This window comes from Macaca mulatta, chromosome 12 (genome assembly GCF_049350105.2).
Source record: "Macaca mulatta isolate MMU2019108-1 chromosome 12, T2T-MMU8v2.0, whole genome shotgun sequence".
Taxonomy (NCBI): Eukaryota; Metazoa; Chordata; class Mammalia; order Primates; family Cercopithecidae; genus Macaca; species Macaca mulatta.
The window spans coordinates 143,357,555-143,375,901 of NC_133417.1; the positions used below are offsets into that span (position 1 = coordinate 143,357,555).

At 60.3% G+C, this 18,347-nt stretch overlaps 1 protein-coding gene across 3 annotated transcripts in view; it reads left to right on the plus strand.

Moving 5' to 3' along the window:
* Positions 1 to 18,229, plus strand: part of ESPNL (espin like) — a 31,775-nt gene extending 13,546 nt beyond the window's left edge. For all 3 annotated transcript variants that reach the window (XM_077958003.1, XM_077958004.1, XM_028831281.2), the window contains 5 exons: positions 2,175 to 2,306; positions 10,084 to 10,198; positions 12,215 to 12,327; positions 13,296 to 13,493; positions 14,755 to 18,229. In XM_077958003.1, the coding sequence (XP_077814129.1) occupies positions 2,175 to 2,306; positions 10,084 to 10,198; positions 12,215 to 12,327; positions 13,296 to 13,493; positions 14,755 to 16,359 (2,163 nt within the window). In that variant the 3' untranslated portion in view covers positions 16,360 to 18,229. The remainder of the gene's footprint in view (positions 1 to 2,174; positions 2,307 to 10,083; positions 10,199 to 12,214; positions 12,328 to 13,295; positions 13,494 to 14,754) is intronic.
* The last annotated feature ends 118 nt before the right edge of the window (positions 18,230 to 18,347 follow it).

An 18,347-nucleotide genomic window follows, 5' to 3' on the forward strand; every position in this document is an offset into this window, starting at 1 on the left:
GGAAGGGGTGTGCGCACACCTGATTTTGTGTGGCCCCACAAGCTCAAAATAGTTCTCCCCTTTTTAAATGGGGAAAAAGCAAAAGAATCACATCTCATGACACATGAAACTCATCTGAAGTTAAAAGTGTCCACAAATAAAGCCTCGTGTGCACCCGGCCATGCTATGGGTGGCAGCTTTCACACCACAACCAGGGTTACGTATTTGTGCCAGAGCCGGTGGCCCCCGGCCTGAGCTGCTTACTCTCTGGAGGGCAGCGCGGCACCCAGGAAGGCAGGCAGTGCGTGAGCAGACACCCGAGTCCACAGCTTAGAGGCACAGGGTCATTCTCCTCAGGCAGTACAAGCCCGTGGCTCTGTGGTTCTGCAGCAGGCCTTGTGGATCTGCAGGGCTTCCAGGATGCAGGGCTCTTTCCATCTTCATGTCCACCTTCCTCTGGCGGTGCCGTGGCCTCTTCAGGCTGTGGCCACCTTGGAGGCCATGGAACTCAGGGCAGAGGAAGGAGGGGAAGGGAAGCCCTCCAGAGAAGAATTCCCCCAGGACGAGGCACTCACCCTTGAGGTCTCGAGCTGACCTGCTAGCTGCACAGCTGGGTGTTGGTAGAGGCCAGGGGCGACGAAGGCTGGTGGTGTCGGCCATAGATCAGTGCAGCTGTCCCTACTTTACAGACAGGCCCAGTTAGCTGGCCAAGTTCTCTGACCAGCAAGTCACAGAGCCAGATGAGCTCAAGGCCACTGGACTTCGCTGCCAGGCCCCCTGCCACGCACGACAGCGTCACGTTGTGTTTACTCACGGTAGGCACACGCGCCGCTCCACATGCATGCTGAACCTGTATTTATCTGTAGAGAATGAACACTAATTGCACCTTTTATAGGTGAGGGACCTGCAGTCCAGAGAGGAGCTGAAATTTCCTTTGGGGTCTCACAACTTTTTTGAGATGGAGTTTCACTCTTGTTGCCCAGGCTGGAGTGCAGTGGTGCCATCTTGGTTCACTGCAACTTCCGCCTCCCGGCTTCAAGCAATTCTCCTGCCTCAGCCTCCTGAGTAGCTGGGATTAGAGGCACCTGCCACCACACCTGGCTAATTTTTTGTATTTAGTAGAAACAGAGTTTCACCATGTTGGTCAGGCTGGTCTGGAACTCCTGACCTCAGGTGATCCACCCGCCTTGGCCTCAAGTGCTGGGATTACAAGCATGAGCCACTGCGCCCGGCCAAGGGTCTCACAACTTCTTACTTAGTTCAATTCAGTGTCACCCAAAGATGCTGAGGCCCAGCTGGTCTATCTCAGAGATACGTTTGCGTCAAAGGCACAGTTTTGTGAACACGGCATTCGCCTCACTCAAGTTCGTTTTTGTGTTTCCCTAGTACCACCAAAGAGACACAGAAATATTTATAGAATAAATACATACAGAATAAAGTACAGAATTCATTATTGAGGTCCCCTGACCCTCTCCCATATGAATCCTTCACAGGCCCAGATGTCCTCCAGCCTTCCAGTCCTGTGGACTCCCTCCCCAGCTTTCTTCCCTCCCCTCTTCCTCCCCATTCCCATCACAAGAGCCCATCAGGTACAAGCAGACAGGAGGGCCCTGGCCCCAGGTTGGCTGGGTAGGAGCATGCAGTGTGCCTGGCAAAGGTGGTGAGCAGCCTTGGTCAGGCATGAGCTGGTACTCTGGGTGCCAGAGGGGAACCTCGTGGGGCCAGGAGGATGGTCCTATGGAGAGTGGGGGTGTGGTGGGAGGTGGCCCTGAGTCCCCGGCACGGGGGCCGGTTGCTTGTCTCTCTGAGCCTTGTTTGTTCACGTGCGTTGATCCACATCTCCAAGCGTGGCAAACATGGAAACTGGTTCTGCATTTAATGCCTAGGACATGGCAGCTGTGAGGGGTCTGGACGGGGCACCCTGATGCCTGTCAGCTCAGCACTGCTTCATATGCAGTGCCTGGTACTGTCTGTGCCAGGACAGGGTGGCTGTGGGATGAGGCTTGGGTGCTCCTAGGCAGGTCTCTGGAACCCCACGGCCCAGATTCAAGCCCTGCCCCTGCTGGGAAGGGCACCAGGGCAGCCTGTGCCATGGGGCCAGGGGAGCGGCCTGCACAGGGCCAGCCCATGGGCACCTGGTGAGTGTCGCGGTGGGTCACACGTGTGCCCTCCCACGTGTGCCCTCCTCACTGCAGTGCTGCCAGACCCTAGTCTCCCACCACGTGGATCCCTCCCTGCGGGATGAAGACGGTTACACGGCGGCGGACCTGGCGGAGTACCACGGACACCGGGACTGTGCCCAGTACCTGCGGGAGGTGGCCCAGCCGGTAAGGCTCAGGGTCCCCAGCTGCCCTGGAGGCATGGAGGGTGGGTCCAGATCCCAGCCAGGACCCCACTGCTGAACCTGCAGCATAGTCAGCTGGGAAGCTCACCATATCCAACTCATACATGGCATCGGAGCCAGGAGCAAGGGCCTGGGCAGGACTGAGGTGCCACAGGGCAGCCAGTGCTAGGGTCAGGCTGTGACAGGAGCTGTGACAGGGGCCAGGACAGGGGCTGTGATGGGTGGGGCCAGGGCTATGACAAGGACAGGGGCTGTAACGGGGATCAGGAGAGAGGGCATGTGACAGGGCCTGGGGCCATGGCTGTGGCCAGGGCCCGGCCTGGGCTTGTGGCTGGAACTTGGCCAGGTCATGCCATTCGTCTGGGTCACAGAGACCACACCTGTGACTCAAGAGCCTCTGTGGCCAGGGTTCCTCATGGGTGATGTACGTCAGACTGAGGAGCCCCAGGAATGGGAGCAGAACCTCCCGGAGGTGACCGCAAGGCAGCCAACAGCCCTGCAGCAGCCGGAAGGCAGCAGATTCCAGCCCTGGCTCTTGTCTCTCAGCCTGGGACCCCACAGCCTCTCATTTCCCCATTTGTAAGGACAGGGATCTTGTCTGTCCCACTAGTCCCCAGCCCTTAGCACATGACAGGGCTCAACAAGTGTTTACTGAATGAACAAATGAGCAAATGGACAGAAAAGCAGGTGGATGCATGAGGGTGAACAGAGGAAGGGATGGATGGGGAGGGAACAGACAGAGGAGGAATGGATGGGGCAGGGAGGCCAAAGGAGTGAGAAATGAGGAGAGGGCTACATGGAGCGGGGAGAGCTCAGGAGGGAGGACGGAGAAGAGATGGGTGGAAGAGGAGTGGACGAAGAAGGGTGGAAGGAGGAGGGTGGATGGAGGAGAGATGGGTGGAGGAGGAATGGATGGAGGAGGGTGAATGGAGGAGGAATGGATAGAGGAGGGTGAATGGAGGAGGAATAGATGGAGAGTGGATGGAGGAGGGTGGATGGAGGAGGGTGGATGGAAGAGAGTGGATGGAGGAGGGAAAATGGAGGAAGGTGGACAGAGGAGGCTGGATGGAGGAGGGTGCATGGAAGAGGGTGGATGGAGGAGAGTGGTTGGAGGAGGGTGGGTGGAGGAGGGGAGATGGATAAGGGTGGATGGAGGAGGAAGGGATGGAGGAAGGTGGACGGAGGAAGAATGGATGGAGGAGGGTGGTTGGAGGAGGGTGGATGGAGGACGGTGGATGTAGGAAGGTGGATGGAAGAGGGTGGATGGAGGAGGGTGGATGGAGGAGAAATGGATGAAGGAGTTGGATGGAGGAGTTGGATGGAGGAGGGGAGATGGAGGGTGGGTGGATGGAGGAGGAATGGACAGAAGAGGAATGGATGGAGGAGGGTAGATGAAGGATGGAGATGGGAGCTGGGTGGATAGAGGAGTTGGATGGAGGAGGGTGGATGGAGGAGTTGGATGGGGGAGGTGGATGGAGGAGGGTGGATAGAGGATGTGGATGGAGGAGGGTGGATGAAGGAGGAATGGATAGAGGAGGGTGAATGGGGGAGCTGGATGGAGGAGATAGATGGAGGAGGTGGATGGAGGAGGAATGGATGAAGGAGTTGGATGGAGGAGGAATGAATGGAAGAGGATGGATGGAGGAGGGTGAATGGAGGAGGAATGAATGGAAGAGGGTGGGATGGAGGAGGGTGGGATGGAGGAGGGTGAATGGAGGAGAAATTAATGGAAGAGGGTGGATGGAGGAGGGTGGATGGAGGAGGGTGGATGGAAGAGGATGGATGGAGGAGAAATGGATGAAGGAGCTGGATGGAGGAGTTGGATGGAGGAGGGGAGATGGAGGAGGGTGGATGGAGGAGGAATGGACAGAAGAGGAATGGAGGAGGGAGGAGAGTGGATGAAGGATGGAGATGGGAGCTGGGTGGATGGAGGAGGGTGGATGGAGGAGGGTGGATGAAGGATGGAGATGGGAGCTGGGTGGGTGGAGGAGGGTGGATGGGGGCAAATGAATGAAGGAGCCAGTGGGAGAGGGTGCTTTGGCATCCACATTGGAGTCAGGTCACCCCCATGTGCTCCCGACCTTCCCTCTCTATTCCAGGCCCAGGGCAGTTACTGTGACAAATTCATCTAACCTGCCTCAGTTTCCATCACACTTCTTTTAGTGACCACCCCTTCAGAAAGGTGTTCTGAAATCACCTGACCTTTCTTTTTGGGTGAGGGGACTGAGGGCCAGAAGGTGTCATTGCCCTCCACCCCCCAAACCCCTTTTCTCCCCAAGGGGTTGCTGGCCTCCTCTTCTCTGATGTGTCCTCTCAGAGCATCTGGGGCCAACTGGGGCAGAGCCACAGTCCCCCCCACCCCCCAGCCCCTGGGGCCTGCCGGACACTTGTCACACTGCCACCACCAGGGCCTCTGTTAGCACTGGTGGAAACCCACACCAGTCCTGCCGAGCTGCGCAGGTGGCTCAGGTGGCCTCCAGAGAGCACGGCTCTGTCCTGGTTTTGCCCCGGTGCAGCAGTTTCAGGAAGTAGAATTCAGTCACTGCTGGAAGTCATGTATTTACTAAATGGTGTGCTTGCTAGACGCCCAACGGGTCCTGGTTCAGCAGAAGGCTGTCTTTCTGGCTTGGCTTGAGAAGGTGGTGGTGCTCTGCTGGCTTCTCCACAGAAAGCGGGGCTCCACGGCCCGCAGCCCAGGAGTGCCGACTGCCTGGGTCTCCCGACTGCCTGGGTCTCCCACAGCTCCTTCAAGGCCGCTGGGTTGGCCTCGGCCTTTTTTGGGCCCCTCCCCGCACTTCCTGCCTGGATGGCAGCCGAAATTAGGCGGTGGGGAGGGCAGCCGCTCTGCTGGTGTCCCAGCCTCCACAAGCCACTGGCACAAGGGAACAGCCGCGCCCAACCTCCTGCGAGTCTCTGACACTGTTCCTGCCCAGCCATTCTGGGGTCCCAAGCGTGGGCTTCCTGTCCAAGCAGCGCCTCTGCCTTCTGTCCCCAGACCCCGTGGTAGTGGAGGACGGGTCACGTTAGGCTCACCATGTCCTTTCCATCTACAGTCCCCTCCTGCCTGCGCCTGGGCGCCCCCTGCCCAGCGCATGAAAACCCAACCCTGCCACCTTCCCGGCTCCTCGGTGTGCAGCTTCAGGAGCCGGTTTGGGAGCTCGGGGTCGGGACTGGAGCATGTCTCTGTCTTCAACCTCTGGGAGGGTCTGGTGACAGCAGGGGGTGCTCATCTCTCATCACTGGAGCTGTCTCCCCTCCAGGCCTCTGAGGGAGAGCAGGCTGTCAGCTGTGGGCCGGGGGAGGCCATGTGCCTGCGGCAATATTGATGGGAATGCAATCCGCAGGGGCTGCTCGCACTCGCCGCCTCCGAGCTGGCCTCAGAAGAGGTGGTGAAATCCATCATCTTCCCCATGACAACACAGCGTGTCTCCGCCCCCAGGGAACTCGTGCACTCCAAGAGCAACAGCAGCGTGGGGAGCAATGCTTGACAGCAGTGCTGAGACCTGCCCTGTGGGAGGTGCCCCCTCGTGCCTCCTTTGTGTCGGGTCTGTGGGGCCCGCCCAGCTTGGGGTCTGCTCAGGGTGCTAGGGAAGGCCAGCCCTGCCCCTCCCTGGGCCTTGGGGACCCCTCTCCATGCAATGAGAGATGGGGTCTTGAAGTCCTGGGGCTGCCCTCGAGGCAGGCCCCCTCCCCTCTGCTAGCCAAGCAACTGGGATCCTGGCTGTGGGGCTCTGAGCGCCCTGTCTGGGCAGGGACGGCGCATAGAACCCTCCATGCTTGGGGAAGAGCTTCTGGCACCTCCCGTGGTGTCCAGGGCTGTCCCACTCACCCCCACCTGCCAGCACTGTGCTGCCCTTCCTGGGCATGGGGCGCTGGCAAGTTCTGAGCATCTCTAAACCCCAATTTTCTCACCACAGAGTCTCTCTCTGTCACCCAGGCTGGAGTGCAGTGGCACAGTCTCAGCTCACTGCACCCTCAGCCTTCCAGGCTCCAGTGATCCTCCCACCCCAGCCTCCCAAGTAGCTGGAACTACAGGCACATGCCACCACACCCAGCTAAGTTTTGTATTCTTTGTAGAAATGGGGTCTGGCCATGTTGGCCAGGCTGGTCTTGAGCTCCTGGGCTCTAGTGATCCTCCCACCTCTGCCTCCCAAAGTGCTGGGACTACAGGCGTGAGCCACCGCAGCCGGCCCAGAGCCTTGTTTTTTGGGTAAAGGAGAAGCTCCTCGAGCACCCAGTGAGGTGCCTGCCCTGGTGGGCCCTCAGGACAGGTGTGCTCTCCCCTTCGGTCCAGAAAGGTACTGACACATCTTTATTTTATATACGAGGAAACTGAGGCCCAGAGAAGGTGAGAGGCTTCCTGGGCACTCTCCTCCTGCTGGGAAGGGTGGTACCCGCCCAGTCAGTAATGGAATCTCAGCCATGGCAACTGCTGTCCGGCACCCATCCGTGGGCCGTGATTCTCTCTGCCCGGGTGGCATTACAGGCCTGTGACCTGGCTCACCACGATGCTCTCCATGTATAATGCATGGAGCCTCCGCGGTGCTCAAATCTCACCAAAAACCAGGGACAGGGATAGCGGGCTGGGCCGTGGGGCCACATGACCACCAACCTCAGGGCAACTGTCCAGTGCTGGGATTCGGGGCAGCACGTGTCTAACTGTTAAAACCCCAAGGGACAGGACTCCCACATCAGTGCCTCCAGATCCCTGAGGCTCCACTGTGTCCAGGGCCTTCCTGTGGGAGGCAGGGGTGTGGTTACTCCCGTTGCCGGGTAAATGCCACAGCCAGGCTTCTCATCCCTGTTAAAACCCAGAGACCATCCTAATACCGACGGTGGCAGCATCGTGGAGGTCTGAATGCCACCGTCATGCAGGCCCCTGCCAGGTGCTCTCCATAGTCCCTCAACTTTCCAAGAACCCTGATTTATAGGCAAAGAAATGGAGGCTCAGGGGGTGGCGTCCTGGGGCTTCTCGCTGGTGAGGAGTGGAGCAGGGCTGGGCCACAGGGACCTCGAGTAAGGTCCCCCAAGCCACAGGTGCCGTGCTGGGGCCAGAGCCCGGTAGTCGCCTGAGCCCCAAACTAACTTCCACCTCTTTTGTCTTCCCCAGCACAAGAGGGCCGCTGCCATCCTGCCAAGCCCCTCACTCTGCCAGGGGTGGCCCCTCCCCACTGACAGCAGGTTTGATCTCAGGGAGGGGGCTCAGGGCTCCCAGGCAAGGGCAGAGAGGAGGCGAGAGGCACCATCCCACTCCTAGCTCGGTCCTGGCTGGGCAGGGGACAGTGCAAGGGCATTGGGGTGGCCTTGCTGTTGAGGGCCCACTCGAGGCAGGGCTTAGCCACCTCTGTTGGTGGTACCACTTGTGTCCGGCTTTTCTGGCCGTGTCTGGTCTGGAGTCTGACTGCCCTGCTTGAAGCGGCGAAGCCAGCCTCTCACTATGGCCTTCCTTCAGCATGGCAGGGAGCACACATCATGTTTTGTGGCGTTACCTTGCCCCTGAGTCCCAGGTGGTGCGAGTTGGGTCCCGATGGCAGCTGTGCCGCATAGGTTTGTATCTCCGCTGAGGACCCTCGAGTCTGGGGAACACCGTGTTGTTCAGCAGAGGGCAAGTCGCTCCCCGTCCCTCAGTCACTCCCCGTCCCTCCGTCGCTCCCTGCACACACAGCCCTGAGAAGCGGCCCAGAAAGGACAGCCAGGCTTTGTGTTCTTGGTCTTTCCCCAGAGGCTGACCTCTGTGGTGTCCCCCACCAAGGAAGCAGCTATTCAAGGGCACTGGAGGGAGCAAAGGCTGAGGTCTCCCGTGAGACTCTCGTCCCAGCTCTGTGGCAGCCTGGCTCTGGGGCCTTGAGAAAGCCCCACTGCCCTCTCTGAGTCTCAGTTTCCCCATCTGTGCACTGGGCGCCGTACTGTGGGTGGGGCCGGGGACTCCTCTGGATGGCTTCTCTTCTCATGGGGCCAGGGGTCTCAGGTCCCCTTTGGTCTCCCAGAGCGTCCCCTCCCCAGCCGCTGCTCTGTGGAGAGTTAAAGGGGCCGTGGTAAGGAATCCGGCACCCAGCCCAAGCCCCGCCTGGCCACCTGACACCTTGGCCTTCAAATATTCATGTGACACCTCCCACTCCTGGGGGCGGCAGCCTCAGCAGCCCCCGGCGTCCCAGGACAGCTGTACTCCCTGAGCTCTGCAGTTCGCGTCTGAGGTCCTCCGGGGCTGGGGCTGGGCGGTCACTCCCCAGCCCACCATGCACCAGAGTTCCTGGGCTGTGGGCACAGATTCCTGGAAGGAGTGAGGTGCGTGGGGCTGGGAAGATGGGCTTTCAGACTGTGTTCCCTCCCCCGTGGCCCAGTGGGGTGAGGGTCCTGGAGGGGAGGTGGCTGAGGGGCCACCCAGCATCCTTGCCGGGAGGCAGCTTGTGCCACCTTGTCCATGAGCAAGGGAGGCTTGGGGAGGTCAAAGTTTTGCTCACGTAGGACCGGCTTCACTGCAGTCCGGCCCCAGTGCAGTGTGAAAAGGGGCCCCTGCGTTCAGAAAGGAGAAGGAATTCGAAGGCAGAGACAGCCGTGCATTCGAGCAAGCTGCAGCAAGGGTCCCTCCCACTCTCCCAACAGGCCAATGTGAATTCTCTGCTCTGCCCAGGGCTCTCGCTAGCACTGACCCTGGAGCCCTGATAGCCACGTCTGGTTTCCAGTGCCCACTGGAGGGCAGGGACAAGAGCTTTGGTCTGACAGGCACGGTGGGGGGGGTGCCCAGAGGGTCGGTGGCGTGTGGCCCTGCTGGCTAGGGACAAGGGCTGCCCATGCCCTTGGCTGGTGGGCACATTAGGGACCCCCATCCTACTCCACTGCCCTCCCCTCTCCTCACCAGGTTTCTCACGGGGCCTCCACCCCCAAGACACTGACCCGTGTCAGCCCCAAGTCAGGGCTGAAGTTCCAGGCGGACTACAGCACAGGAGTCAGGGCAGTCGGGGAGGCGGGTGTGCGGAAGAGTGTACTTGCATGTGTGCAGGAGAGTACATGCGTGTGTGCAGGAGAGTACATGCCTGTGTGCAGGAGAGTACATGCGTGTGTGTGCAGGAGAGTACATGCGTGTGTGCAGGAGAGTACGTGTGTGTGTGCAGGAGAGTACATGCGTGTGTGCAGGAGTACATGCGTGTGTGCAGGAGAGTACATGCGTGTGTGCAGGAGAGTACATGCATGTGTGCAGGAGAGTACATGCCTGTGTGCAGGAGAGTACATGCGTGTGTGCAGGAGAGTACGTGTGTGTGTGCAGGAGAGTACGTGCGTGTGTGCAGGAGAGTACATGCGTGTGTGCAGGAGAGTACATGCCTGTGTGTGCAGGAGAGTACATGCGTGTGTGCAGGAGAGTACATGTGTGTGTGTGCATACGTGTGCACGTGTCTTTGTGAGACCACAGGGCGCTGAGCACAGCTGAAAACCAGGCTCTAACCCAGTGCCCAGAACCCCAGAGCTCAGCTGCCTCCAGAGGGAGCCTGGAAGCTGAGTTTTGAGATGGGGGTGGCCCACTCAATAGAGGTGGCAGCAGGTGGGGAACCAAGGTGGGGTGCTGGGAAGTGATGGCACTCAGGCAGGAGATGACCCTGCGGCAGAACCCTGATCAAGGACCTGCCCCTCTTTCTTACCACCTCCTTACCTGTCCCAGCCCTTCTCAGATGCACAGGCTCGCCCACTGGGTGCTCCCACCCCATCTAGGTGAGTAGGGAAGAGCCCACAGGGGCCCCCCACTGACCAGGTCCATCCACCCACAGGTGCCCCTGCTGATGACACCCCCACCACCGCCGTTCCCCCCACCTCCACTGTTGGCCACGAGGCCCTCCCTGGAGGATGGAAGAAGAGGAGGCCCAGGGCCCGGGAACCCCATCTGTGAGTGCACAGCCCCACGTGGGCCGGCTGGGGCATGGGCCTGGGAGTGGGTGCCACTGGCCTCCCCTCCAAGGTCCTGGACCGGTGGGGAAGTCTGCGGGCAGCCGGGCACCCCATCACCCTCCCTCCCCAGTTGCTTCCGGGTGTCCTTGTCTGCCTTTGTTGCTTTGGAAAGCAGAGGATTAGCATTTTGCATGGTGAGCACTTACAGTCACAGCAACTTGTCCAGGGGTGAACGCGGGGAGACGGGCCGGTTGGGCCCAGGCCCCTTGTGGATGGGCTGCTGTCCCTGAGACCCCAGCACACCTTGCATGCGTGGGCTAGCGGGGCAGGGGACAGTCCTCACACTGTGGGCCACCACCATTAGGGGTCTGTGAGCAGCACTGATTGGAATGGCATGGAATGGCATGGCATGGCAAGAAAACATCAGGTGCCACAGGTAGTGAGGGCAAGCTTCCTCCACAGGCCCCGCTGTGGCCCTGTACTCACACGTGGGAATGTGCATGTGTGTGTGTGGTTGTGTCTGTGTGTTCTGTGTGTGATACACATAGATACGGGGACCCTTCTCTTTGTGTGACTGTGTCTGTAGCTGTGTATGATTGTGTCCATGCGATTGTGTCTGTATCTGTGTGTGATTGTGTCTATGTGTGTGTCTCTCTGTGATTGTGTCTGTATGTGGTGATTGTGTGTTCTGTGTCTGTATGTATCTGTGTGATTGTGTTTGTGTTCCTGTGCCTGATTATGTCTGTGTATCTGTGTGTGATTGTATGTCTGTATGTTTGTGTTTGTGTGTCTGTTTGTGTTTGTGTGTCTGTGATTGTGTCTGTGTGACTGTGTGTCTGTGTGTGATTGTGTCTCTGTATGATTGTGCCTGTGTATGTGTGTGATTGTGTCTTTCTGATTGTGTCAGTGTGTGATTGTCAGTGTGTGATTGTATCTGTGTGATTGTGTGTGTGTGAGTCTGTTCTGTGTCCGTTTCTGTGTGTGATTGTGTCTATGCATCTGTGTGTGATTGTACCTGTTTCTGTGGGTGATTCTGTTCGTGTGTGTCTCTGTGTGATTGTGTCCGTGTCTGTGTGCTTGTGGGTATCTGTTCTGTGTCTTTCTGTGTGATTGGTCTGTGATTGTACTTTGTGTGATTGTATGTGATTGTGTATGCTTGTGTCTGTGTGTGTGTATGACTGTGTATCTGTGTATGTGTGTGATTGTGTCTGTGTGATTGTGTTTGTCTGTTCTGTGTCCGTGTGTTTCTGTGATTGTGTGTGATTGTGTGTCTGTGTGTGATTGTATCTGTATGTGATTGTGTGATTGTGTCCGTGTGTGTCTGTCTGTGGTTGTGTGTGTGATTGTGTCTGTCTGTGTGATTGTGTCTGTGTGTGATTGTGTGTCTGTGTGTGATTGTGATTGTGTCTGTGTGTGATTGTGTTTGTGTGTCTGTGTTCTGTGTATGTTTCTGTGATTGTGTCTGTGTGTGTGTGTCTGTGGGTGATTGTGTCTGTGTGTGTGTGTGTGATTGTGTATGTGATTGTGCTTGTGTGTGTGTCTGTGTGATTGTGTGTGATTGTGTCTGTGTCTGTGATTGTGTCTGTGTGTGTCTCTGTGTGTCTGCCTGGCTGTGATGCAGACGTGTTCTTCACTCAAGGTTGACACTGAAGTGTGTGTTTGCATCGGGGCAAGGAGCATTGTGGGCAGCGAGGGGACCAGCTTTGGGGCCTGCAGAGCTATGTTAGCAGCCTGTGACCTCCAGGCCTCAAGCCCTTCCCAGCTCCTCCCCTGCTGCAGGAGAGGCTGCAGCGTGGCCCAGGGGTGTGCCTCGGTCTCCAGTGGACCAGGCCGACTCCCCAGAGAAGGTCCAGTGGGGCCCTGAGGTGTTCTGGGGCAGGGCAGGCTGGGGTTGGCTCCCAGCTCGCAGCTCGTTCAGGAGGCCGGCTCTGCCCCAAGGCCTAGACCCCCGAGGCTCTGCGTCTCTGCTCCCCAGCCCTTGCCCTTTCTGCAACACCCCCTTCTTCTCGGCAGCCACATCCCTCAGCCCGGCCTGGCCTGGCCATCCTGACCAGCCTCTTCCCAGGGAGCAGATGACTGGCCCGGCCCCTCCGAGGATCACCACCAGTGCCATGGCTGACCCTGCGGTGTGTCACCCACCCGTGCATTCCTGTCTCCCGGGGCCCCCAGCCAGCCTCCATCCCCATCCTCTTAGGGGCCCAGGGAAGCCCCCAGCACAGCCAGGCCTTTCCTGAAGGGTGGATGCCAGGCTGCCTGCATCACTCCGCGGCTTGCTCAAGAACACCTTGAGTTCTGAGGAGACGGGAGTGTCAGGGCGATGGCAGCTGTCCCCCCACCACAGAAACACGGGGACCCTTCTCTGTCATCCCAGAGGGCTGCAGTGGCCCAAGCCCCTCTGCCCGACCTCTGAGCTCAGGGGTGTTCCGTGCCTGCTTGGAATGCGGAGATCGCAGCAGCCACCCATGGGCAGGGCCCCGCTGCCCCTGTCCTCCTCCTCAAGGCCTCCGCCAGCCCAGACCAACAGAAGGGTCCTGCTCCCCCTTACCCTCCCTTTCCTGGGCGCCAGGCCCATAGAAAGCCAGCCCAGCCTTTCCCTGAGTGGTGCTGCAGATTCTCAACCACTGAGATGTTCGGTGGGAGTGGGAAATGCCACGTGGCGCTGCCCGTCCTGGAGAGCTGGAGTGTGCACAGTACACTGAAGCCTCTGACGAGCCCTGTGGCACAGGATTGGCTGCCAGGCTTTGTCTATGTAGCTGTGCCCAGAGCAAGTTTGCCCAGGGACATGGTGTGCTCCGCGAGCATCAGCTGGGCTTGTATAGGGGACTGGGAGGGACCTCTGGTTTCATTTCTCTGCTAACAATCCCCTCCCACACATCTTACCCCCGCCCCACTCCCATCCTTCCCCTCCGAGGCCTCACTCTTAAGCTGGGGATGAGAGGGTGGGGTGCTGTCCGTGACCCCAATTGTCCCTTCTCTCAGGGCGCCCTGTTAGGGTGTCCTGGGCGGAGCCAACCCCCCATGTCCTCTCGGATCTTCCCTCCACTTAGGGCCTGGGTCCCCTTCAGGCCTGTGTGACCCACCCCCTTCTGCACAGGGGACAGAGACTGCGCTGGCGGGGGACGCCTCAGATAGCCTGGCGGCACTGCAGCTGGATGCGCCGCCCTCAGGCGACATCGACGGGTTGGTGCCCACGCGGGATGAGCGCGGCCGGCCCATCCCCGAGTGGAAGCGGCAGGTGATGGTGCGGAAGCTGCAGGCGCGCCTGGGCGCAGAGAGCTCCGCAGAGGCCCAGGTAGGCCCAGGGAGGTCCAAGTAGGCCCCGGGGAGGGGCGGGACCAGTGGGCGGGGCGGGGCCTTTTCCGGGTAGGTGAAAGTGGAAGTCAGAGCACCCGAAGCCCAGAATTAAATCCAAGGCCCAGGGGCCCCTCTCCTCTGTGGCCTCAGGGGCTGCTTCCGCCAGAGGATGAAGTGAACCAGACCAGAGGACTCTGAGCAGAGCCCGTTCACCTGCTCTGGAGGCATGGGTCCCACGTATCCTTCCACTTGGCGGATTTGTGGCACACGCCTGCCTGTGCCAAGCGTTGTTCTAGGCAGTGAAGGGCAAGCCCTGCCCTCCTGGGCGCAGCGTCTAGCAGGGAAGACGGTGGCCCATGGGCAGGTGCCAGCAGGTGTGGGGGTGCGATTCCCACTGCTATGGAGAAAGCAAAGTGGTTGGGGGATTATGATAGATGGGTGCTTACGGGGCCCCCTCTGGGGACGTGGCCTTGAGCAGGGGCCAGAGGGAAGAGAGGTGGAGCCCTGTGGGAATCTGGGGCAGGCACCTCCTAGGCAGAGGGAGCAGCCAGTGCAAGGGTCCTGAGGCCCGGCCGGCCTGGGGAGAAGCAAGAGGCGGCGCTCTGGTGTGGGCGCCTGAGGTTGGAGAGGAACCTGGCTGGGATTATTGCACCTCTGTGAGGCCGTGGGGAGCCACTGAGAATCTGAGCAGAGAAGGGCTGTGATGTGCCTTGGATTTTAACAGGCTCCCCCGGCTGCCGTGCAGACAGGAGTTCAGGAATTGTACCCTCAGAGGCCTACGATTTTGTCAGGACAATTGCGTCCTGCATCCCCAGTCTAGCGCTGTGCTGTCCAACACAATCACGCCAGCCACGTGCAGCCATTGAAATTCACTACAATTTAAGGGAAGTAAAAGTCCTGCCCCTCCATCGCACCAGCCGCCTGCCGTTTCTGTAGCCACAGGTGGCTCCTGGCTGCTGAAATACAACCCGTATCCATCATCTCAGGACTGTGGGACAGCCCTGTCTGAGGGCCCAGCCTGTCCTTGCCTATTGGGCTGGGAGCCATAGGGGCTGAAAGCCACAGGGTTGAGAGCAGAGCAAGACTGGGGCAGAGCAGGTCAGGGGCTTCTGCCCTAGCTGGGAAGCCCTTTAAAGTCTTACCTTGGGGCAGGACCAGGGGCTCTGCAGAGATGCTGAGAACTCAGGGATTTGGAGGCTAGGTGGGCTGATGGCAGGTGGGCGGGCTCACCCTGCTCACCCTGCCCTTCCTGTGCCCAGGACAATGGTGGGAGCTCAGGGCCCACAGAGCAGGCGGCCTGGAGGTACTCACAGACCCACCAGGCCATCCTGGGGCCCTTTGGGGAGCTACTGACGGAGGACGACCTGGTCTACCTAGAGAAGCAGATTGCAGACCTGCAGCTTCGGCGCCGCTGTCAGGAGTATGAGAGTGAGCTGGGCCGGTTGGCGGCTGAGCTGCAGGCCCTGCTGCCCGAGCCCCTCGTCAGCATCACGGTCAACAGCCACTTCCTGCCTAGGGCGCCCGGACTGGAGGCTGAGGAGGCCTCAACCCCAGCGGCTGAGCCCACAAGCTCTGCGGAGGCCTCGCAGGTGGCCCCCGGGGGGCAGCCTCTGCCCTTCTGGTGCAGCCACATCTCCCGCCTGGTGCGCAGCCTGTCCCTGCTACTGAAGGGTGTGCATGGGCTGGTGCAGGGGGATGAGAAGCCGGCCACCCAGCCCCTGCAGGAGACCTGCAGGGAGGCCTTGGCCAGCCCCCCTCGGAGCGAGGCCCAGCGCCAGATCCAGGAGTGGGGGGTGTCTGTGCGGATGCTGCGCGGCAACTTCGAGTCGGCCTCCGGCCCACCCTGTGGCTTCAACCCTGGCCCCTGCGAGCCAGGGACCCAGCGCAGGCAGTGCCTGGGTGGCTGCTGGCCGGCTCTGCCTAAGCCCTGCAGTGGCCTGGCTTCCGGGGAGCCCAGGCCTGGCGACACAGAGGAGGCCAGCGACTCCGGCATCAGCTGTGAGGAGGTGCCATCGGAGGTGGGCGCCGCAGCCGGCCCGGACCTGGCCAGTCTGCGCAAGGAGCGCATCATCATGCTCTTCCTCAGCCACTGGAGGAGGTCGGCCTACACGCCAGCCCTCAAGACAGCAGCCTGCAGGACCCTAGAAGCCCGCCACGCGGGGTTGCGGGGCCAGGAGGCCACCAGGAGCCCTGGACCACCCTCCTTGCCCGGCGAGGGCCCCCGGCTGGGCCACCTGTGGCAGCAGCGCAGCACCATCACCCACCTGCTGGGCAACTGGAAAGCCATCATGGCTCACGTGCCCACCCGGCAGCTGCGGCGGCTAAGCCGGCGGCCCCGTGGGGCCCTGTCCCCTGAGCAGTTCCTGCCCCACGTGGATGGGGCTCCCGTGCCCTACAGCAGCCTCTCGCTGGATCTCTTCATGCTGGGTTACTTCCAGCTCCTGGAGTGCGACCTGCCGGCCGAGGAGCGGAAGGTGCGCCACCTGCTCTGCTTCGAGGTCTTCGAGCACCTGGGCACCCACGGCTGGGAGGCGGTGCGCGCCTTCCACAAGGCTGTGACCGACGAGGTGGCCGCCGGCCGCCGGGCCTGGACCGACGGCTTCGAGGACATCAAAGCCCGCTTCTTCGGCTCCAGCCAGGGTCCCGCCTGGGATACGGAGCCTGGCCGCAAGTCAGGCCTGACCCCGCTCGGGCCCCTGCCACATGCCGCCGTCCCCTGCAGCGGCCCTGAGCCCACAGCACAGCGGCTGGGGTCCCGCTCCCAGCGGGGCAGCTTCAACAGCGAGGACATCTGTGGCTACATCAACCGGAGCTTTGCCTTCTGGAAGGAGAAGGAAGCTGAGATGTTCAACTTTGGAGAATGACCCAGCTGGCAGCCTGCTTTCCAGAATGTGGTTTGGGGGTAACTTGGGGTTTCCCTTTTCCTTGCTCACACCCTTGGTGGCCGGGTGAGCCGGACAAGGCTGCCTCCAGTCCTGCGGGTTATCGGAGGCTGCGGGACTCTTCTGTTGTGGTATGCTTCTCCTCCGAGTCGGGACTCAGACTCCTTCTCACCACTGCACCCAGGAAGCCCCTGGGCAGGCCCTGAAGTTAGGCAATGGGCCACCCCAGCCCAGGGCACCTCTGCCCGGCCAGCCCCCGAGACCAGGGATGCTGCCTGTTTCCCACTTGTCCTTCCCCAGCACCACCAGTTACCTGGGCGTCCTGTCCCTCAGTTTCTCTGGTGCTGGTGGCCTCGGCCACATCCACCTTCCATGTGAGCCTGAGGTGGCCCCAGGTCCTGGTCCTGCCCCTGTTTCTCCTGCTGACCTTGGGCCACACCCCTTCACCTTCCACCTCTGAATGGTGGGGAGATGGAGTGATTCCGAGAACAGATTCCATGGGGAGGAGACCTTCCTGCCAGGCCATCCTTGCTGGTCACACACCGATGCCCGCCAGGCCAGTGCCCCACCCCCAGGGTGCTCCAGAGACCCTGCTCCCTCAAAGGAAGGCTCCCCATGGGGCCCCTGTCCTCCAGCTGACGAGCCTCAGCCTAGTCATGGGCCCCAGCAAGGCCGGTGAGCAGGGACGTGGGAGTAGCAGTGGCTGAGAGAGAGTCCTCCAGACGGGGTGGCTGGCGTCCACTCTCAAAGGCTCTGAACACAGAGGAGAATGCCGGCAGGGGTGGGCAGCAGCCGGACCTTGGTGGGGCATGGCTACTCCGTGAGGGCACTTGGGTATCACCCACAGTGCACCTCTTCACGGGGGCCTGGGTACTGGAGGGAGGGATACAGGAAGGGAGATGGATTCCATCCTCGGGGGCTCTGGGTGCTGCCAAGTATCCCTGGACATGGTGCTGGGCATGGCTGGCATAGGGTGTGGTTTGTCCCCAGCTCCTGATGGCAGCCAGGAGAATGGGTCATCACCCAGGCTCTGGGGCTGAGGAGGGCTGGGCCCAAGCCCACAGCGACTTTGGGGGCGGGGCTCTGCAGCTGTGAGATGGCCCAGCGGGGAGTGGCAGGGAGGGGAGGCTTCAGGAATAGTCTTCCTGGCATCCAGGCCCTCTGGGACAGAGGAGGGTGCAGTCAGGGGACAGGCTTGTCAGGGGTCCCCGCCTCGCTCCCGGGGATTGTCCAGGCAGAACCTGGAAGGCAGCAGGCAAGCTGTTAGATGGAACAGAGAGACCCTCTCGGCTGACTGGGGCCCAAGGGGAGGGGCGCTGAAGAAGATGTAAAATTGGCCGGGCGCGGTGGCTCACGCCTGTAATCCCAGCACTTTGGGAGACCAAGGTGGGCGGATCACGAAGTCAGGAGATTGAGACCATCCTGGCTAACACGGTGAAACCTCGTCTCTACTAAAAATACAAAAAATTAGCCGGGCGTGGTGGCGGGCGCCTGTAGTCCCAGCTACTCGGGAGGCTGAGGCAGGAGAATGGCGTAAACCTGGGAGGCGGAGTTGCAGTGAGCTGAGATCGTGCCACTGCACTCCAGCCCGGGCAACAGAGCAAGACTCCGACTCAAAAAATAAATAAATAAATAAAAAAGAAGGTATAAAATTGGGAGGGGTGGTATTGGCCATCAGGGCGGGCAGGGCCAGGAAGGGAAGTAGCACCCGCCCCAGCCCCAGGCCAGTGGCTTTTCCCCAAGAGCCTGCTCTGCGGCCGGCCTGCTCGGGCTTCCTCCACTGATGAAGACACTGCCATAGAGCTGAAGCTGAACATGTGTTTGCTAAATAAAGATTCCCATTCCTCGCCCACCCCTTCTTGTACTTGTTGTTTACCCATCCCTGAGAGCCGCCTGTGCCCTCACAGACCCCGGTACCAAACCCGAGTCTCGTCTCAGCTCTGCGGAAATATCGGGGCCATTGTCCTTGG